At 36.4% G+C, this 23,493-nt stretch overlaps 2 protein-coding genes and 3 pseudogenes across 2 annotated transcripts in view; 4 read left to right on the forward strand and 1 right to left on the reverse strand.

Annotated features, from left to right (window-relative positions):
• LOC127082577 (uncharacterized) overlaps positions 1 to 793 on the forward strand; it is a 29,865-nt gene extending 29,072 nt beyond the window's left edge. Inside the window, exon 3 of the mRNA XM_051022810.1 lies at positions 763 to 793. Within this exon, the coding sequence (XP_050878767.1) occupies positions 763 to 793 (31 nt within the window). The remainder of the gene's footprint in view (positions 1 to 762) is intronic.
• Positions 794 to 804: 11 nt separating this feature from the next.
• On the forward strand, positions 805 to 7,101 carry LOC127082578 (pentatricopeptide repeat-containing protein At1g63330-like; annotated as a pseudogene).
• Positions 3,790 to 17,044, forward strand: LOC127087431 (pentatricopeptide repeat-containing protein At1g62670, mitochondrial-like; annotated as a pseudogene).
• LOC127087436 (uncharacterized) lies at positions 11,150 to 11,475 on the reverse strand (annotated as a pseudogene).
• Positions 17,045 to 20,815: 3,771 nt separating the features above from the next.
• LOC127082579 (uncharacterized) lies at positions 20,816 to 22,419 on the forward strand. The gene is made up of 4 exons (XM_051022811.1): positions 20,816 to 20,827; positions 21,141 to 21,479; positions 21,549 to 21,824; positions 21,895 to 22,419. The coding sequence occupies exons 1-4, from the start codon at positions 20,816 to 20,818 to the stop codon at positions 22,417 to 22,419; spliced, it is 1,152 nt and encodes a 383-aa protein (XP_050878768.1).
• The last annotated feature ends 1,074 nt before the right edge of the window (positions 22,420 to 23,493 follow it).

The raw sequence follows: 23,493 nt of genomic DNA on the forward strand, positions 1-23,493 counted from the left end.
TTCAATTTCAATTTTTTTCAATGGTTATGCTTCAATTACTAATTTTAGATTGTGATTTTATTGGTTATGCTTCAATTACTAATTTTAGATTGTGATTTTATTAAGGCGCTGAATATAACTTTATACTATTGTAATGGTTAAATCTAAAAAAAGTTATGAGTAATTTAACACTATTGTAATGGTTAAATCTAAAAAAAGTTATGAGTAATTTAACGGATAACAATTCTAGAGTTTTCTCTTAACATATTATATATATATATATATATATATATATATATATATATATATATATATATATATAATGAATGAATGAATTTTATGTCTTAAAAATTTTAGAGACATGCTATTTAATTAATCATTACAACTAAAAACGTTATAATAGAGCGATTTGTAATTGATTAGTAAAAGATACTCCTTCCGTTTCTTTTTAAGTGTCTTTTTTGACTTTTTACACATATCAAGGAAGCTAATCATTATTGTTACTTTCAAATAATAATTCTTCTTTTACCTATAATACCTTTAATTATTTATTACATTCACTTTATTTTTTCTCTCTGCAATCATTATCTAGGGGTAATTTTGACAAAATTGCAATTAATACTACCTTAAACTTTATAAGTGACAATTAAAAAGAAACAAATTTTTTTGAAAGAAAGTGACATTTATAAATGAACGGAGGGAGTAATAATTTAATAGTGTAAAATTTTTATATAATAAAAAGTGACTGAAACTTTAACAATTACATTTTAAATGTATAAATAGTTATAATACTACTACTACTAATAATCATTGAATTTCACTGTATCATTTTTTTAACAAACTGCATCGTTTCATTCGAATTCGAGATTTTAGGTTTTTTTATATTTCAATTTCAATTCCAACACAAGAAAGAATTTGTTGAGTGTGCCGAGCGACAAGACAACAATGTCGTTTTTAAGGTATGTTTCTTCTGTTTCCATTCCCAATTCGAGATCACATTCTCACTGTCTCCATCATTTGAATGATACTATTGATGCTGTTTCATTTTTCAATCAAATGCTCCATAAGAACCCTACCCCACCCGCCATTGAATTTGGCAAGGTTTTAGGTTCTCTTGTCAAGGCCAAACATTATCCCACTGTTGTTTCCCTTTCTCAACAGATGGAATTGACTAGAGTTACTCCTGATTTTGTTACTCACCACATTCTCATGAATTCTCTCTGTCAATTGGGTCATATCACTTTTGCTTTTTCTGTTTTGACAAAGATTCTCAAGAGGGGTTATCATCCAGATGCTATAACCTTCAATACACTCATCAAGGGTCTCTGTCTCAAAGGTGACCTCCCTAAAGCATTGCGATTTCATGACAAGGTCGTAGCTCAGGGATTTCGGTTGGACCAAGTTAGCTACGGGATATTGATCAATGGTTTATGTAAAGTTGGAGAAACAAAAGCAGCACTAGAGTTGCTGAGACGAGTTGATGGGAAATTGGTTCAGCCTGATTCCGTAATGTACAATACAATCATTGATAGTCTGTGCAAAGATAAACTTGTTAATGATGCATGTGATTTATATTCTGAAATGGTTGCTAAGAATGTTTCTCCCAATGTTTTCACTTACAATGCTTTAATTAGTGGCTTTTGCATTATTGGTAAATTGAAAGAAGCAATTCATTTGTTTGATAAAATGACATTGGAAAATGTCTACCCGGATGTGTATACCTTTAATATATTGGTTAATACTTTTTGTAAGGAAGGAAAGGTGAAAGAAGCACAAAATGTGTTAGCTATGATGATTAAGAGAGACATTAAACTTAACGTTGTTACGTATAATTCTTTGATGAATGGATATTGTCTTGTAAGTGAAGTGAACAAGGCCAATGATATATTCAACATTATGTCTGAAAGAGGAGTGACTGGTGATGTTTGGAGCTACACTACCATGATCGATGGGTTTTGTAAGGTTAAAATGGTGGATGAAGCTATTAATCTCTTCAAAGAAATGTGTTGTAGAAAAATCATTCCCAATACGGTAACTTACAATTCTCTTATTGATGGTTTGTGCAAATCGGGGGAAATCTCATATGCCCGGGAGCTTGTTGATGAGATGCATGATAGAGGTCAACCACCGGATATAATTACTTATAATTCTATATTAGATGCTTTGTGCAAAAATCATGACGTTGACAAGGCAATTGCATTGTTTAAAGAATTTAAAGACAAAGGTATTCAACCTAGGGTGTACACATACAACATTCTTATCAATGGATTGTGTAAAGGTGGAAGACTAAAGGATGCACGGAAGGTTTTTGAAGAACTTTTGGTCAAAGGCTACAATCTTAATGTCTATACATATAACGTTATGATCCATGGATTTGGTAAGAGTGGCTTGGTTGATGAAGCGTTGGCCTTGCTGTCAAAAATGAAAGACAATGGTTGCATTCCGGATGCTCAAACTTATGAAATCATTATTCTTTCCCTATTTGAAAACAATGAAAATGATAAAGCTGAGAAACTTCTTCGTGAAATGATTATGAAAGGTCTACTATAAGACTAATAATAGGTAAGATGCATTTCTATTTCTACATTATCATTTTGAATTTATGTTTCAACATTATTTCATCTTTTCGTTAATGTAGTTGCTTCAGTTAATGAGAAAAAGATATATGTATTTGTTGTTTGTGTCTTCACAAAATGATAGACTGCGTTTGTACTAATTTTATTACACCTCTAGCCAATTTTAGCACCACCAAATATCTTGATGCTTTAAATGAACGAATTCATTTCAATACTCATCGACACCACGAGGATGAATTTATTAGTCTTGTCGTAACCTATTCACCAATGTATGACATGACAGCCCTAAAACATGGAAGTTCTATTTAATTCATAGGTAGAATACATGTGAAATCTGATAGGATCATGGATACAAGTTTGCTTATTAGGCCTTCATGCGAGTCGTCTGATTTTGAGCTGTTGCTCTTATCTTTTGAATGTCATTGCTTTACTGTAATCACACAGGTCCATGGATACAATGTCCCTTTGAATTCGTTTCTACCAAAATCTATATTATCACCTCAAGCAGTACTATAGTTTACAGTTCTTCTTTTTAACAGCTTTGTTGATCCCTCAAATGGGTTCATGTTCAATTGCACATCCTTTTCATTCATAGTTTAAAAATATGTGGCAAGGTACTGCTAATTACTATTAGGACACAAGAATTTACATTATAGATTTAGGGAGTTGTATATATCATACACATTATGACAAACTAAACTTTATAATACTTGGCAATTTATGAGCATATTTTGGATCCACATATTTAGTAGCAAGTGAGAATATCACTCTGTTTACTGCAATTTGGTAATACATAAGTCAAATTCGTATATCCAATATAGAATTGTCTCTTAACCATTTGTCTAAGAATCTGACACACATCCCTATAGTAACCCGGAAACAATTATGTAAAAACCCGAATTTTTTGAGTTGTCTCATTCTGGTTGCTTGGGTTCAAAGGTAAACTCGTTCAGGTTGGTTGGATTCTTCAGCTGATGTATGAGACCCCGTGTACCTTCCTAGGTCAACCAAAACATATAGCAAAATGTTTAGGTTTTACACGCTGGGCTACCCTTTTTTGTGCAGCAAACTTCATTCCCTCTATGGTTGTGATGAGATAATCTTGATATTTTCTTATAAATAGAATACATCATCAGTAAAACTTTATTTTGTTATGGTTTCTATGAGTTAAGTATTGCTCTTCCCTACTTTATTTTACTGTGAACGTGTGAGAACTTCGAGTTATGTATGTAGGTGAAATATTCTACATGGACATCAACATGGGATAATCTGTAAATTGGACTAAGGGTTCTTCCTATGGTAATGAGTGAGATATGTGCCATACAGGTTGACTTTGAATATTCTGGAAATGCGCAGCAGAGATTGAATCAAGGTTTGAAGCTCCATATTTATGTAAGCAAGCAGTGTTGGAGCTGTCCCATCAGATTTTCTTGAAGGTTTCAAATACTTTTGGTAAGCAATTAAATTTTCTAGAAGGATTGAATGATTTATTTGACCCAAAAGAACATGATAAAGTGAACATTGGTTAGTACATAAGGGAGTTAGGATTGTTATCAAGAATAGCTGAAACCATGCATCTTCCCTCCCAAAGATCTCTAAGTTCCTGGTTTTATCTTCAAAGCATCTTTGTATCGTCTTTATTTGTATTTGATTAGACAACGAAGTTGCATATTTAGTATCATCATGCTGAAATCTCCTTATTTATGAAACTATCTAATACTTAAATTATAATTTATATTTAAGAAACTTAATATATGAAAATCTATTAGATCCTGTCCTTAATAAAATTTAAAATTTTTAAAGCTTGCTCCTTTCTATAACCTTTGTAAAGAATGAACTTTTTGCATTTTGCATGAAAAGAAGTTCTCAGAGAGAAGGTTGCAAACGAGAATGGTAATTACTTTACCATGATCATCTACCCGAGCTCAGCAACTGATTCAACATTTTCTGAGACCAAAGTCTAGAAAACATGCATACTAGAAATGAACTCTACTTTGAACCAATGTATCTAACAGTCTGTCAACTCTAAAAACTGCCGAGTTGATTCCTTAGTAGAATATTGTGAAATATGTCACGTCAAAGACCTCAGGTACACATAACAATTGCAACATATGTTGCAACTTTATTTGATCCAAAAGAAGAGCCATCACAACTAACCACCAGAAACCAACCAACTACCAACAAAAAAATTGGCAACATCCCCATCATTCAAAGGAATTTTAAGAACAACACAGTTCATAGAAGACATAATGAGTGTCAGACACTTAAGAGAAGTAAGCTAAAAATGACTTGATGTGTTCTTGTGGCTAATTTAAACTACTGTCGAATGAGTTACTAAGGATGCATTGCAGGTGCATAGTTTACTCAAATATGTGTTAAACAAAAGTATTGAGAACTGGAATGGTCTTCAAGTTGTTTAGTCACTAGGACGAATGCTTAGAGTTTATAATTTGTATGCTTTGTTGGGACATGATTCTATTTTCTATAGAATTGCTGGTTTTTAGAGTTTTGGATGAGAGTTTATCTTCAATTTTTATACAGCTTTGGATGAATTGATTCCTCAAAACTGTACTTGCACGGTATTAGTATGCTACACTGATATGCTATCTTTTTCGCTTCTGTTTGGTTCGAGAATCAATAAGGTTCTAAAATCAATCTACAAACAACTGGAATTAAGGGGAGTTGTGTCAGACTTAGTCACTTTAAACATCCTGATCAATTGCTTTGGTCAATTGGGTCTAAACTCGCTTCCTCTTCTGTATTTGCCAACATTCTCAAGAAGGAATACAAGTCAGATGCAGTAACTTTGAATACACTCATCAAAGGTTTTTGTCTCAAAGGGAGTTCCATAAAGCATTGTACTTTCTATGACAAGGTGGTAGCACAGGGATTTCATTTGGGACAAATTTGTTATGGCACCTTTGCTAATGGCTTATGTAAAGTTGGAAAAACAAGAGAAGCCCTGCAATTACTGAGACGATTTGATGGGAAGTTGGTTCAGCCTAATGTGGTAATGTACAACACGATTATTGATGCATATGCAAAGATAAACTTTTGATTTATATTCTGAAATGGTGGCTAAGAGAATTTCTCCTACTGTTGTCACTTATAATGCTTTAATTTGTAGCTTATGCATTATGGATCAATTGAAAGATGCTATTGGTTTGTCGCACAAAATGATATTAGAAAACATCAACCAAACTGTGACTGTGTATAGCTTTAATATATTGGTTGATGCATTTAGTAAGGAAGGAAAAATGAAACAAGCTAAAGCAGTGGTCACTGCGATGATGAAAAAAGGTGCAAAACCGTGTTGTTACTTATAGCTCTTTAATGGATGGATATTGTATGGTTAAAGAAGTGAACAAGGCAAAGGATATATTCAATGCTATGACTCTTAGGGAAGTGCCTGCCAATGTTTGTAGCTACAATATCATGATTAATGGATTTTTTAAGATTAAAATGGTTGAAGAAGCTATAACTCTCTTCAAAGAAATGCATTGTAGAAAAATCATTCCTGATACGATAACTTACAGTTCCCTTATTGATGGCTTGTGCAAATCGGGGAGAATCTCATATCATTTGGAGCTTCTCGATGAGATGTGTGATAGAGGTCAACTACCTAATATAATTACTTACAACTCTATATTGGATGCTTTATGCAAGAACCGTCAAGTTGATAAGGCAATTGCATTGTTAACAAAATTTAAAGAGCACAGTATTCAACCAATGTGTATACATACACTATTCTTATCAAGGGACTGCCAAAGTGGAAGACTAGAGGATGCAGAAAACGTTTTTGAAGATCTTTTGCTCAAAGGCTATACCGTTATGATCCAAGTGTTTTGTGACAAAAAGGCTTGTTTGATGAGGCGTTGGCATTGCTGTCAAAAATGAAAGACAATGGTTGCATTCCGGATGCTCAAACTTATGAAATCATGATTCTTTCTCTGTTTGAAAAAGATGAAAATGATAAGACGGATGAACTTCTTCGTGAAATGATTTTGAGAGATCTAGTGTAAGACCAGAAATAGGTAAGAAGCATTTCTGTTTATACATAACCATTTTGAATTTATATTTCAATATTATTTCATCTTTCCATTATTATAACTCTGGCAGCTTATTTGCGAAAAATAATGCCCTCAAGATGAAGGGTTATTTTGGAGATAAAAAGTGCAAATACACATAATCACCCTTCACTTTAAGTCTGAAGGTTACTGCTAAGTCCTAAACTGCCTCAAGTACTGTTATCAACTCTCGTAGGTTTTGTGTTCTTGACTTTAGTTTACTGTCTAATTTCATAGCCCCTATTATAGAATTGAGACTAACAAACAAGATAGTGATACTATGCTAAGATATTTACAAAAGGGGATTTGATAATACATTCTAGAGAATAGATTGTACTGTGAGATTGTGTCTATATGCATATAGGACCACATTAAGTAGGCTAAGGTTGATGTACTTTTTAAATACATTACTTTCCCACTTGTTGTAGACAAAGTAATTTCCTTTAACTCTCTATGATGCTACATGTGTTTTGCTTTTCCTCATGGAACCCTCATAACTATCCTTTGATGATATTAATAGGACTAGCAGTAAAGTCATTAGAGGTTATAAATATTTTGGGTCTCGAAGGTTTCAAATATTTTGGTAAGAATTTAAATCTTGCAGAATGATTGAATGATTTTGTTGAAATAAGCGCGACTAAGGGACATTTAAACTAAACCGTGTGTTTTGAAAAACATTACGGAGATATTATTATATATAGAGAAATTACAATTAGTTATATGATATAGTCGATGTGTGACTATTTTATATACAAATATTCTTAACACTATATATTTATAAATATAAACACTTTCCCTAAAACTTGAACATATAAGTCAAATGCCTCAAGCTTGTTACATATATAATTAGTTCTAGGGTTTTGTAGGAATTTTGTAAACACGTCTGCCAATTGATCATTATAGTTGATAAAACTTGTGACGACGTCGCCTGACTCGATCTTCTCTATGACAAAGTGACAATCTATCTCAATATGTTTGGTCCTCTCATGGAAGACTGAATTTGAAGCAATGTGCAATGCAACTTGATTATCACAAATAAGTGTCATTGGTCTTTCTTCTTCAATTTGAAGTTTCTTGAGCAATTGTTTTAACCAAATAAATTCACATGTTGCCATTGCCATGACCCTATACTCTGCCTCATCGCTTGATCTTGCAACCATATTTTGTTTCTTATTTTTCTAAGATATAAGGTTTCCTCCGACAAATACACAATACCCAGAGGTGGATTGTCTACCAATGGGTGATCCTGCCCAATCAACATCGTGTTTACCAGTGATTTCTGATAAACAACCGCGAGTCTTCCAAATTTATATATTTTTGGTAACTCGCAGGATCGACTAGATTGATCCTAGGACATGTGTCTTAAGAATTGTTATTACTGTGATTTGACTCATAGTTACGTTTGTTTCTAATTTGTGAATGACAAAAGTGTTTAGACAACGATTCTAAGTGAAACTTATGACTTTATGAACAAAGTAAATGACGATAACTTGGTATTAAAAGGTTTAAAGATAGTGAAAAGGGCTAGGAAAGGTAAAGATAAATAACTCGAAGTAAATGCTCTATGTTTTAAGAAAGTACTGGAAATGAAGATTCTGGCGGAATGTAAATGCAGAAATGAAAAGTAATGATAAACTACTGAAAAATAAGGGCAATTCGACAGATAAAAGGCAGTAAAAATACTTTGATTTAAACAATTGGTATGAAAAATATAACATGAACGAAACTTATGGTGTTCTTCATACATACATTTTTAGCGTAAAACTCTTTTCTCTCGCTCCGGTATTTCGAGTGTATTTTGTGAATTTCTGTATATCTATTTGAACACACCTTGAATCTAAAACTAAGATCCATATTTATAGTAATTCGACCTTAACGACCTTTACATGTATGACTGTCACGTTCGCCGTTCCCAAGCGTTGCATATCTTAGATGTTTCCACGTGTTGATCTGACGAAACGGCTCTGTTTTAAATTTCAAATACTTCCGCTTGAAGTCTCGACTCTGTAAATACCTATGTCGAAGAAAGCTTTATGAAAACCCAAAAATCTTCTAAGTTCCAGGCTTCGACAGTAAATAATTGCTTACCCACAAAGAGAATTAAAACAGCTTCGCTACAGTCATTTCTCGCTTATTCTCAAAACTTAATATTTTCAAAGACCTTTTAACTGTCTGTCGAAATCCCCAGCTAACAAATTGCCCCCAAGAAATGTCTATTTCGAATTACTGTAGAAATGGACATTTTTTTTGCATTTACCAGATTTCGACCAGAGACCTTTCATATTCCTAAAAGTCCACGTTTGTCAGTTAATCATGATTAACTTTTTCAAAACGTCTCATCAGAACGTGTGCGCAGTTATATATCATCATGAGTTTCAACTTCCAAGAAAATGAATAGTATTCCCTGTCCACTTTTCTCATAAAAACTTCCACGTGGCCCACTATCCTAGTAAAGCGTAACCAGTCAGCCTCATAGGTTCAGCATTATAAAAGCACATATGTCATTTTTCTCTCTCTTTTCACGAAAATCTCCAGTTTTTTCTCTAAGTTCATCTTCTTCAACCTTTCTGAAAAACGCTTCTTCTTCCTTAAACCCTAATCCTTCAAAATCTCCAAAGTCTACTACAATGTCTTCTGATAAGCAACAAAAACAGTCAAAGAACATCAAAGGTGCTGGATCTTCAAAGAGTTCCATTTCCCATAACATTCCAACCAACACAACCTTCCTCTACTTCACGAACGAAATGGTATTGAACTCCTATGTGCTTTGTCTTGGAATGAAAAACTGGATTTCTTGCAATGTGCAAGGCACTTTGATTGTCACAATACACAATAATTTTTGGTTGTTTGTATCTGAGCTCTTCCAATAACCTTTGAATCCATATAGCTTCCTTGCATGCTTGGGTAGCTGCCATATACTCAGCTTCTGTAGTAGATAGAGCTACAACAGTCTGCAGTTTGGATAACCAGCTTACCGCTCCTCCTGCAATTGTAAACGCATAGCTTGTAGTAGATTTTCTTTTGTCAAGATCACCTGCATAATCTGAATCAACATATCCTCTAACACCAAACTCCAATCCTCCAAAACATAATGCAACATCCGAAGTTCCTTTAATGTATCTCAGGATCCTCTTCACAACATTCCAATGCTCTTTACTAGGATCTGCCATAAGCTCCCACTGCTTGTGCAATGTCTGACCTTGTACATATCATGACATACATAAGGCTTCCCACCGTTGATGCATAGGGTACTCGAGACATTTCCATCATCTCCGCTTCATTGCTAGGATTCATACTTGAGGATAATTTATAATTGATAGGAAGTGAGGTAGATATTGGCTTACAGTCTTGCATGTTGAAGCGCCGCAAAACTTTTCGTAGATAATTTCTTTGAGAAAGCCAAATCTTTCTATCTTTTCTATCTCGGTGAATTTGCATCCCTAAAATCTTGTTTGCTGGCCCCAAGTCCTTCATATCGAAGAGAACTTTCAAGAGATCATTGTGAGCATTGTGTGGTAAGAGATCACGTTCCGCAAGAACTTTCAAGCCTCGTTCTGACATGTGGCCCAGTCTGCGATGCCACATTGTCGTTGAGTTTTCTTGACTAGTTGATGCAATTGACACATCACCTTCTTGCAACGTCTCTCCCATAAGAATGTATAGATTTCCAGATAGCTTCTCTGCCTTCATCACTACTAGAGCACCTCTCACCACCTTCAAGATCTCACCTTCAACATGGGTCTTGCACCCGAGATCATCTAATTGTCCAATAGATAATAAATTTTTCTTCAAACCTTTCACATGTCGTACCTCTTGAATTGTGCGAATTATACCATCATACATTTTTATTTTGACAGTACGACACCAGCAATTTCTAAGGCGTAATCGTTTCCCATGAACACTGATCCTTCTGAGATAGGTTGATAAGTGTAAAACCAATCTCGTCGAGGAGTCATGTGCCATGTTGCTCCTGAATCAATTATCCAAACATCAGTGAGCTGTTTACTACCTTTGGAATTAGTTGTTGCTCCGTTATATAGAATCTCTCCATCATCAGAGGTATTGGCAATACATCATTGAGATGAACTTGCCTCAGAAGACTTCTCACCATTCTTCTTAAACCAACAATCTCTTTTCAAGTTCCCTTTCTTGCCACAATTGTAGCATCTCACATTCATCTTACTTCGAGATTTTGATCTACCATGATTTTGGCTCCCACTGGGGCCACGTTTCACTGATCTGCCTCTTGTCATTGTCAAAGCTTTTACTTGTTTTGAGTTTTCTTGACAGTCTTCCTTATTTATACGCCTGGAATCTTCCTCAAGAATAGCTCTGACAACATCATCAAAGTATAGACGGTCTGTAACATTATTATTTGTTAAGTTGATGACAAGTGGATCATATGAATCTGGTAAGCTCTGAAGTAGAAGTTCTGCACGTTCATTTTCTGCTATGGTGAAATTTGTCGATGTAAGTTGAGCAAACATCGTATTAAGAGTGTTGATGTGATTTGTCACAAATGTGGATTCACTCATTCGAAGAGTGTAGAGTCTTCTCTTTAAGAAAATTCTGTTGTGAAGTGACTTGACCTCGTACAATTTGATGAGAACATCCCAAATCTCCTTCGCAGTTTTATTTTCGGCAACACTAGACAAAACTGAATCCGCCAATGCTAAGTGCAAGTTGGCAACAACGTTGTTATCCATCTCATTCCACTTCTCATCAGATATTCCCTCAGTACTATCTTCAATTGCTGCTAAGCAATTATCCTTCCTCAAGATTGCCTTTATCTTCAATTTCCACTGGGAGAAATTACTCCCATTGAACTTCTCAATCTCAAATTTTACCGTCATGGTAATTTCAATTAAACCGGCTTGCACAATTTCACCGTGAATAATATTTGCAGCGGAATATGGACCAACACCAAATGCTCTGATATCACTGTTGAATATTGAAAACACATCTTACTTCTTCTTGATTGGGTATACCCACAATCTCCTGGAGTAATCATCAATGAATGATACAAAATATTTTCTACAGACTTTCCATCTATATGAAAAGTAATGATGGTGTTGAAGTTCGACGACCAACACATCAAAAAAGGAAACCAAATTGCCAGTCAGACTATGTTATGGCAAGCCATGATGCATATTGTCTTCTAATAGAAGATGGAGAACCATCAACCTTTCAAGAGGCTGTGAGTTGCTCAAGTGATTCTCTATGGATGGCAGCAATGCAGGAAGAAATGGAAGCCTTACATAGAAACAAGACATGGGATCTTGTTGTACTTCCAGAGGGTCGGAAAGCCACCAGCAACAAATGGGTCTATAAGATTAAGCGTGATGGTAATGGTCAAGTGGAAAGATATTGTGCAAGACTTGTGGTTAAAGGATATGCTCAAAAGGAAGGAATTGATTTCAATGAAATATTCTCTCCGGTGGTTAGACTTACCACTATCAGAGTAGTGTTAGCTATGTGTGCTGCTTATGATTTACATCTTGAACAATTGGATGTAAAGACTGCTTTTCTTCATGGAGAACTTGAAGAAGAAATATATATGCTACAACCAGAAGGTTTTGAAGAAAAAGGAAAAGAAAACTTGGTTTGCAGGTTGACCAAATCTCTATACGGTTTAAAGTAGGCGCCAAGGTGTTGGTACAAGAGATTTGATTCTTTCATTATTAGCCTTGGATACAACAGGTTGAGCTCAGATCATTGTACATATTACAAGAGGTTTGAGGAAAATGCTTTCATCATTTTGTTGTTGTATGTGGATGACATGTTGGTGGTAGGCCCCAACAAAGATCAAGTCCAAGAATTGAAGGCACAATTGGCTAGGGAGTTCGATATGAAGGACTTGAGGCCAACAAACAAGATTTTAGGGATGCAAATTCACCGAGATAGAAAAGATAGGAAGATTTGGCTTTCTCAAAGAAATTATCTACGAAAAGTTTTGCGGCGCTTCAACATGCAAAAGACTATAAGCCAACATCTACCCCACTTCCTATCAATTATAAATTATCCTCAAGTATGAATCCTAGCAATGAAGCGAAGAGGATGGAAATGTCTCAAGTACCCTATGCATCAGCGGTGAGAAGCCTTATGTATGCCATGATATGTACAAGGCCAGACATTGCACAAGCAGTGGGAGCGGTCAGTCAGTTTATGGCAGATCCTGGTAAAGAGCATTGGAATGTTGTGAAGAGGATCCTGAGATACATTAAAGGAACCTCAGATGTTGGCTTATAGTATCTGACGAACATTTAGAGAAGTGTGCTCAATTTTTTCCTTGTCACCATACTACTAAACCCATAGCCAACAAAACCCTATCTTCTAAAGACAATGAGGATCTAAACCAGAGAGAAGCTTTTCAACTGGACTTTATTACTGATAGTTTCAGACCTTTTCGGTCTTGTCCAACCCTAGATAAATCCTATCTTGCTTGGTTAACAAAAGTTGAGAAGAAGAAAGCCTCACTTTGGAAAGAATTGGGTATTTTTGACCTAATCCAGATGTCGAAGCTTGGATTTAGTTATTGTCAGCCTTTATTACTCCCTAGCCTATATTTCTGGGATAGTACCTATAACACCTTTCATCTTCCTTGTGGAATGATGACTCCCACACTTTTCGACGTAGCTGCCATTGCTGGACTTCCTCCAACAGGAGAAACCTTCGACCCCTACCAAGACTGTGAAAACTTGATTGATTTCAACGTTAAGAACGCTTCATTCAGTACTTACATTAATCTATATCACGCTGATGGTGAAGAAGTTTCTGATATAGAACACATAGCATTCTTAGGTCTATGATTGTCCAAATTCTTCTTTTGCTGCAAATCTCTACAAGTTGCTAAGAGATTTCTAACGCTCGCTAACCAATTGCATGCTGGTCGAAGAGTGTGTTTGAGTGAACTCTTGTTGGCTAGTTTGTACGAAAGTCTAGGATCAGCTAGTGCTAAGCTAAAGGAATACGAAGCTGGCACCAATCTATTACTATCTGGGCCTTATCGGCTTCTTCAATTGTGGCTTAATGCCACTTTCGAATCCTTTTTGCCAACACAAGGAAACGTCGAAGAAGATGCCCCAGAGATAATGAATCGAAGTATTGAGGGCACCAGACTCCTTCGACTGACTCCAGTTGATGACGTTAATAATTTACAAACTTCCCTCACCAAATACACTTTGATGTTCTCGAAACGTCATCATTTCCTTCCTTCGATGGCTCCTTTTGCCAGTCGAACGCATGGTCTTTCCTGATTTACTGCCTCGCTCGAAGACGCTGTGAAAAATGCCAACACAGAGATCAAAGAGATATGGCGTGCCTTTCTCCTTCCAAGGCTACTTGTTTCTAGGATTCTGCTAGTGAAGAGTCACATGTGTCTGTTGGCTTATCAGCCTAATTTTGTCTCTCGACAATTTGGGTTGTGTCAACTTATCCCTTTCTCTTTATTCAAATGAAAGCGCGAGATCTACTGCGCAGGGACTGAATGGAGCGCTAGAGACATTGCCGTTCACAAAGAATTCCATGCCAATTTTGCCGAATTCCAATTAATAGCCTTCCAACCATCGTTCTATTCCACCAATGGTTTCGCCACTTGGTGGACAGATTTCTATTCCAAGAACATGTTTTCGACTGCTGAAATCAAAGAACGTCTAACGAAGGCTTTTTCATCTTTGCAGGAAAATGTCCCCAAGGGTAAGCTTACTCATTCTACAGAAATCCAAGCATTCCAAAAGTACTTTGAATCTGTCTATAACCCAACGAACATCGTTGACACTGTTTGTTATGCAACCCCAATTTTAAAAGAAAAATTTGAAAAGCAGATTGCCAAAAGAGAATCTCTCAAAACTATAAAACCTGAATTGAAATATGACTTGGCTTTTGAGTGCGAACCACCCAAATTCCCAAAGTTACCCAGTGCAGATTTTGCTTTGTCATTTTCCCCCTTACCCTTACTGGTTCACGTGTGGGAACATTTTTAACATACTAAAAAATGACCAACAAAAGCCTGCAAAAAGAGTAATTGCTACCAAACATACCTTAGACAGTTTCAAAGGCTTCCTTCACTTCAATTTATCTGCAGTGAGAATTACTTCTCCGACATGTGAAGGTGTGGAATGTTTGGATTTCTTGGTTTTACAACTTCTTTTCGTTTCTTACCAGTCTTTTAACCATTTGCATGTTTCGACTAACTCAAATCCTTCTTTAGCTGTCGAAAGGAAGGTGGTGAAGAAAGAAAACTAGGACGAATGCTTCCAAGCCAACTAGGACGAATGCTTAGAGTTTATAATTTGTATGCTTTGTTGGGACATGATTCTATTTTCTATAGAATTGCTGGTTTTTAGAGTTTTGGATGAGAGTTTATCTTCAATTTTTATACAGCTTTGGATGAATTGATTCCTCAAAACTGTACTTGCACGGTATTAGTATGCTACACTGATATGCTATCTTTTTCGCTTCTGTTTGGTTCGAGAATCAATAAGGTTCTAAAATCAATCTACAAACAACTGGAATTAAGGGGGAGTTGTGTCAGACTTAGTCACTTTAAACATCCTGATCAATTGCTTTGGTCAATTGGGTCTAAACTCGCTTCCTCTTCTGTATTTGCCAACATTCTCAAGAAGGAATACAAGTCAGATGCAGTAACTTTGAATACACTCATCAAAGGTTTTTGTCTCAAAGGGAGTTCCATAAAGCATTGTACTTTCTATGACAAGGTGGTAGCACAGGGATTTCATTTGGGACAAATTTGTTATGGCACCTTTGCTAATGGCTTATGTAAAGTTGGAAAAACAAGAGAAGCCCTGCAATTACTGAGACGATTTGATGGGAAGTTGGTTCAGCCTAATGTGGTAATGTACAACACGATTATTGATGCATATGCAAAGATAAACTTTTGATTTATATTCTGAAATGGTGGCTAAGAGAATTTCTCCTACTGTTGTCACTTATAATGCTTTAATTTGTAGCTTATGCATTATGGATCAATTGAAAGATGCTATTGGTTTGTCGCACAAAATGATATTAGAAAACATCAACCAAACTGTGACTGTGTATAGCTTTAATATATTGGTTGATGCATTTAGTAAGGAAGGAAAAATGAAACAAGCTAAAGCAGTGGTCACTGCGATGATGAAAAAAGGTGCAAAACCGTGTTGTTACTTATAGCTCTTTAATGGATGGATATTGTATGGTTAAAGAAGTGAACAAGGCAAAGGATATATTCAATGCTATGACTCTTAGGGAAGTGCCTGCCAATGTTTGTAGCTACAATATCATGATTAATGGATTTTTTAAGATTAAAATGGTTGAAGAAGCTATAACTCTCTTCAAAGAAATGCATTGTAGAAAAATCATTCCTGATACGATAACTTACAGTTCCCTTATTGATGGCTTGTGCAAATCGGGGAGAATCTCATATCATTTGGAGCTTCTCGATGAGATATGTGATAGAGGTCAACTACCTAATATAATTACTTACAACTCTATATTGGATGCTTTATGCAAGAACCGTCAAGTTGATAAGGCAATTGCATTGTTAACAAAATTTAAAGAGCACAGTATTCAACCAATGTGTATACATACACTATTCTTATCAAGGGACTGCCAAAGTGGAAGACTAGAGGATGCAGAAAACGTTTTTGAAGATCTTTTGCTCAAAGGCTATACCGTTATGATCCAAGTGTTTTGTGACAAAAAGGCTTGTTTGATGAGGCGTTGGCATTGCTGTCAAAAATGAAAGACAATGGTTGCATTCCGGATGCTCAAACTTATGAAATCATGATTCTTTCTCTGTTTGAAAAAGATGAAAATGATAAGACGGATGAACTTCTTCGTGAAATGATTTTGAGAGATCTAGTGTAAGACCAGAAATAGGTAAGAAGCATTTCTGTTTATACATAACCATTTTGAATTTATATTTCAATATTATTTCATCTTTCCATTATTATAACTCTGGCAGCTTATTTGCGAAAAATAATGCCCCCAAGATGAAGGGTTATTTTGGAGATAAAAAGTGCAAATACACATAATCACCCTTCACTTTAAGTCTGAAGGTTACTGCTAAGTCCTAAACTGCCTCAAGTACTGTTATCAACTCTCGTAGGTTTTGTGTTCTTGACTTTAGTTTACTGTCTAATTTCATAGCCCCTATTATAGAATTGAGACTAACAAACAAGATAGTGATACTATGCTAAGATATTTACAAAAGGGGATTTGATAATACATTCTAGAGAATAGATTGTACTGTGAGATTGTGTCTATATGCATATAGGACCACATTAAGTAGGCTAAGGTTGATGTACTTTTTAAATACATTACTTTCCCACTTGTTGTAGACAAAGTAATTTCCTTTAACTCTCTATGATGCTACATGTGTTTTGCTTTTCCTCATGGAACCCTCATAACTATCCTTTGATGATATTAATAGGACTAGCAGTAAAGTCATTAGAGGTTATAAATATTTTGGGTCTCGAAGGTTTCAAATATTTTGGTAAGAATTTAAATCTTGCAGAATGATTGAATGATTTTGTTGAAATAAGCGCGACTAAGGGACATTTAAACTAAACCGTGTGTTTTGAAAAACATTACGGAGATATTATTATATATAGAGAAATTACAATTAGTTATATGATATAGTCGATGTGTGACTATTTTATATACAAATATTCTTAACACTATATTTATAAATATAAACACTTTCCCTAAAACTTGAACATATAAGTCAAATGCCTCAAGCTTGTTACATATATAATTAGTTCTAGGGTTTTGTAGGAATTTTGTAAACACGTCTGCCAATTGATCATTATAGTTGATAAAACTTGTGACGACGTCGCCTGACTCGATCTTCTCTATGACAAAGTGACAATCTATCTCAATATGTTTGGTCCTCTCATGGAAGACTGAATTTGAAGCAATGTGCAATGCAACTTGATTATCACAAATAAGTGTCATTGGTCTTTCTTCTTCAATTTGAAGTTTCTTGAGCAATTGTTTTAACCAAATAAATTCACATGTTGCCATTGCCATGACCCTATACTCTGCCTCATCGCTTGATCTTGCAACCACATTTTGTTTCTTATTTTTCTAAGATATAAGGTTTCCTCCGACAAATACACAATACCCAGAGGTGGATTGTCTACCAATGGGTGATCCTGCCCAATCAACATCGTGTTTACCAGTGATTTCTGATAAACAACCGCGAGTCTTCCAAATTTATATATTTTTGGTAACTCGCAGGATCGACTAGATTGATCCTAGGACATGTGTCTTAAGAATTGTTATTACTGTGATTTGATTCATAGTTACGTTTGTTTCTAATTTGTGAATGACAAAAGTGTTTAGACAACGATTCTAAGTGAAACTTATGACTTTATGAACAAAGTAAATGACGATAACTTGGTATTAAAAGGTTTAAAGATAGTGAAAAGGGCTAGGAAAGGTAAAGATAAATAACTCGAAGTAAATGCTCTATGTTTTAAGAAAGTACTGGAAATGAAGATTCTGACGGAATGTAAATGCAGAAATGAAAAGTAATGATAAACTACTGAAAAATAAGGGCAATTCGACAGATAAAAGGCAGTAAAAATACTTTGATTTAAACAATTGGTATGAAAAATATAACATGAACGAAACTTATGGTGTTCTTCATACATACATTTTCAGAGTAAAACTCTTTTCTCTCGCTCCGGTATTTCGAGTGTATTTTGTGAATTTCTGTATATCTGTTTGAACACACCTTGAATCTAAAACTAAGATCCATATTTATAGTAATTCGACCTTAACAGCCTTTACATGTATGACTGTCACATTCGTCGTTCCCAAGCGTTGCATATCTTAGATGTTTCCACTTGTTGATCTGACGAAACGGCTCTGTTTTAAATTTCAAATACTTCCGCTTGAAGTCTCGACTCTGTAAATACCTATGTCGAAGAGAGCTTTATGAAAACCCAAAAATCTTCTAAGTTCCAGGCTTCGACAACAAATAATTGCTTACCCACAAAGAGAATTAAAACAGCTTCGCTACAGTCATTTCTCGCTTATTCTCAAAACTTAATATTTCCAAAGACCTTTTAACTGTCTGTCGAAATCCCCAGCTAACAAATTGCCCCCAAGAAATGTCTATTTTGAATTACCGTAGAAATGGACATTTTTTGCATTTACCAGATTTCGACCAGAGACCTTTCATATTCCTAAAAGTCCACGTTTGTCAGTTAATCATGATTAACTTTTTCAAAACGTCTCATCAGAACGTGTGCGTAGTTATATATCATCATGAGTTTCAACTTCCAAGAAAATGAATAGTATTCCCTGTCCACTTTTCTCAGAAAAACTTCCACGTGGCCCACTATCCTAGTAAAGCGTAACCAGTCAGCCTCATAGGTTCAGCATTATAAAAGCACATATGTCATTTTTCTCTCTCTTTTCACGAAAATCTCCAGTTTTTTTCTCTAAGTTCATCTTCTTCAACCTTTCTGAAAAACGCTTCTTCTTCCTTAAACCCTAATCATTCAAAATCTCCAAAGTCTACTACAATGTCTTATGATAAGCAACAAAAACAGTCAAAGAACATCAAAGGTGCTGGATCTTCAAAGAGTTCTATTTCCCAGAACATTCCAACCAACACAACCATCATTATTGGGGACCGAGAATACATCACTGCTCCAAAACTCTTGAAAGAACAAAAAGCAATTTTCGCTTTTCAGGTAATGGTTCCTTCTCTTCTTTCTGGAAATGCTTTATGGTTTCTAGGCCCATTAGTATCTGACGAACATTTAGAGAAGTGTGCTCAATTTTTTCCTTGTCACCATACTACTAAACCCATAGCCAACAAAACCCTATCTTCTAAAGACAATGAGGATCTAAACTAGAGAGAAGCTTTTCATCTGGACTTTATTACTGATACTTTCAGACCTTTTCGGTCTTGTCCAACCCTAGATAAATCCTATCTTGCTTGGTTAACAAAAGTTGAGAAGAAGAAAGCCTCACTTTGGAAAGAACTGGGTATTTTTGACCTAATCCTGATGTCGAAGCTTGGATTTAGTTATTGTCAGCCTTTATTACTCCCTAGCCTATATTTCTGGGATAATACCTATAACACCTTTCATCTTCCTTGTGGAATGATGACTCCCACACTTTTCGACGTAGCTGCCATTGCTGGACTTCCTCCAACAGGAGAAACCTTCGACCCCTACCAAGACTGTGAAAACTTGATTGATTTCAACGTTAAGAACGCTTCATTCAGTACTTACGTTAATCTATATCACACTGATGGTGAAGAAGTTTCTGATATAGAACACATAGCATTCTTAGGTCTATGGTTGTCCAAATTCTTCTTTTGCTGCAAATCTCTACAAGTTGCTAAGAGATTTCTAACGCTCGCTAACCAATTGCATGCTGGTCGAAGAGTGTGTTTGAGTGAACTCTTGTTGGCTAGTTTGTACGAAAGTCTAGGATCAGCTAGTGCTAAGCTAAAGGAATACGAAGCTGGCACCAATCTATTACTATCTGGGCCTTATCGACTGCTTCAATTGTGGCTTAATGCCACTTTCGAATCCTTTTTGCCAACACAAGGAAACGTCGAAGAAGATGCCCCAAAGATAATGAATTGAAGTATTGAGGGCACTAGACTCCTTCGACTGACTCCAGCTGATGACGTTGATAATTTACAAACTTCCCTCACCAAATACACTTTGATGTTCTCGAAACGTCATCATTTCCTTCCTTCGACGGCTCTTTTTGCCAGTCGAACGCATGGTCTTTCCTGATTTACTGCCTCGCTCGAAGACGCTGTGAAAAATGCCAACACAGAGATCAAAGAGATATGGCGTGCCTTTCTCCTTCCAAGGCTACTTGTTTCTAGGATTCTGCCAGTGAAGAGTCACGTGTGTCTGTTGGCTTATCAGCCTAATTTTGTCTCTCGACAATTTGGGTTGTGTCAACTTATCCCTTTCTCTTTATTCAAACGAAAGCGCGAGATCTGCTGCGCATGGACTGAATGGAGCGCTAGAGACATTGCCGTTCACAAAGAATTCCATGCCAATTTTGCCGAATTCCAATTAATAGCCTTCCAACCATCGTTCTATTCCACCAATGGTTTCGCCACTTGGTGGACAAATTTCTATTCCAAGAACATGTTTTCGACTGCTGAAATCAAAGAACGTCTAACGAAGGCTTTTTCATCTTTGTAGGAAAATGTCCCCAAGGGTAAGCTTACTCATTCTACAGAAATCCAAGCATTCCAAAAGTACTTTGAAACTGTCTATAACCCAACGAACATCGTTGACACTGTTTGTTATGCAGCCCCAATTTTAAAAGAAAAATTTGAAAAGCAGATTGCCAAAAGAAAATCTCTCAAAACTATAAAACCTGAATTGAAATATGACTTGGCTTTTGAGTGCGAACCACCCAAATTCCCAAAGTTACCCAGTGCAGATTTTGCTTTGTCATTTTTCCCCCTTACCCTTACTGGTTCACGTGTGGGAACATTTTTAACATACTAAAAAATGACCAACAAAAGCCTGCAAAAAGAGTAATTGCTACCAAACATACCTTAGACAGTTTCAAAGGCTTCCTTCACTTCGATTTATCTGCAGTGAGAATTACTTCTCCGACATGTGAAGGTGTGGAATGTTTGGATTTCTTGGTTTTACAACTTCTTTTCGTTTCTTACCAGTCTTTTAACCATTTGCATGTTTCGACTAACTCAAATCCTTCTTTAGCTGTCGAAAGGAAGGTGTTGAAGAAAGAAAAACCTGTGGCGAAGGCTAGTTCGACTACTGCTTCCAAGCCAACTACCTCTTCGAGCCAGGGAGTGCCTTCTGGTGCCGCTCCAGAAAAAACGAAGAAGGGTTCAAAGGTATTACATCAAATAACTTCTCTATCTCTTTCGAATTTCTTGTATTTATTTATGATTTTCTTTCTTCAGGGTAGTGGCAAGTCTCCCTTGACACCCAAGAAAAGAAAAACTCCTCCTACTAATGTCATTCTTGTCGAAGATGATGAAGAGGATACTCCTCCTACTCCACTCAAGAAGAAACAGAAGAAACGTAAGGCCACAGTTGCCCCTTTCCAACCAAATCAACAACAGGGTGTCGAAACCACCACTCTCCCTCCTCTTCCAAAGAAAACTCCATCCCAACCTTCTAGTGCTGCAAAGCTGGAGCGTATTGGGAGCAATGCCTCCGATCCAGAGGTTCAACAGGTATACTTCGACCTTGAGTATTCTATCGTTCGACAAATTTCACATTTCCAATCTAACATTTCAGTTTCAGGACAAAGCCACCACTCCCCTCATTTCTACTGACAATCAAAGCGATCCTTCGAGCGACATGAATCCATCTCCTCCTCCGACAGTCAGCGGTGCTATCCGAAACAAAGGCTTTTCGACTAGGGCTCACAATCTTAAAGAAGATAACGCTCAGAACGAAGAAGAAACCTCTTCCCCTGGTGAAGATGGTAAAAGGGATTCAAAGCGCGTTGACGAGAAGGACTCAACAGGGAAAGAAAACTCTGAGAGTACTCCTAGTGATTCTCCTACCAGGGTTGTGTTCCCTTCAAATGATGCTGATGAGGACGATCAGGATTCAGATGAAATTGAGGGGTATTTTCGAGAAGATGAAGACATAAATATGGGAGAAACTGATGCTGAGGGGAATCAAACTGGAACTAGTAATGCCAGCGTCGATACCGTCTCAAATCCCACTAAAGTTCGACCATCCATCACCCAAACTTCACCCACATCACTTACTGAGGAAGAGAAAAGATCTTTAAAACAAATGATCCCCTTAAGTATGTGAGGTTAATGATGGCTCAAAGAGAGTCTTCTTCAGAGCAAAGTGTTTCTGGAGCTTCGACCCAATCTGGTGCTAGTGCAAACGAAGCATCACATGACGAACTCCTTCAGCAGGTGAAGAAGGCAGTTTTTGACGTAAATCTCTTTGATGAGCTAAAGAATAATGTGGGGGCGAGCTTTAGCATAAAGAAGCTGATAAGCAAAATTAACATCACTGCTTGCCCCACTGATGTAGGTGAAGCCCTTATTGATATTCAAAACCTCATTGACCAAGTGTGTGCTGAATACATAGGGAGGTGGATGCCAAAGCTAAGCTTCTATCGACTGAAAAAGCTCAAGCCATTGAATTTGACAATGCCCTTCGAACTTCACAAGCTTCGGAGTTAACCGCGTCCAGAAAATCAGCTCAAGCAAGTTCGACACTTACACTGCTTCGATACGCCTCTGGAATCTCATATTGCAGAATTGCAGCAAAAGATTTCTGATGCTAAGGCGAAGCAGGCTGCTATCCGAGGCTTGGATAGTACTGAAGCTGATGATCTGGCGAAGTAAAGCGTGGACCACGTTGAAAAGCTACGGCTATGAACGAAGATATTGCACGCCTCAGAGGAGTTCAAGCGGCTGTTCAGTATAAGATTGGCTTGGCAAGAAGAAATATGATCGAATGAGGGCCACTATTCCTTTTTGATTTCTCCTGTATTTGCTTTATTTGATTCTTGTTTACTTGTAACTTGATTCAGACGAAAACCAATTTGGCACATATTTTGAATTTAAATATCTTCTCCTTTTTGGCCATGATAGTTCTTTACTTACTATGCTGTTATGATTCTAACTTCGTGCATAAATGGTTATACCGCTTTAAGTATTTCCATTTACTTTTAGGATCCTTCGATCCTCTGCTAGTTCTTCTATTTCGTATGCATTGTTTAAAAAGGCTTTTAGAATTCGAAAAGTCCTTCCCAATGTGGAGACCATTTTCCTAATGCCTTATTCTTTCGATCCATAGGCAATATGACTTTCCATACTAAATCATTCGTAGTAAAAGTTTTACCTTTGACCCTCTTATGTATGCCCTTGC

This window comes from Lathyrus oleraceus, chromosome 5 (genome assembly GCF_024323335.1).
Source record: "Lathyrus oleraceus cultivar Zhongwan6 chromosome 5, CAAS_Psat_ZW6_1.0, whole genome shotgun sequence".
Lineage (NCBI taxonomy): Eukaryota > Viridiplantae > Streptophyta > Magnoliopsida > Fabales > Fabaceae > Lathyrus > Lathyrus oleraceus.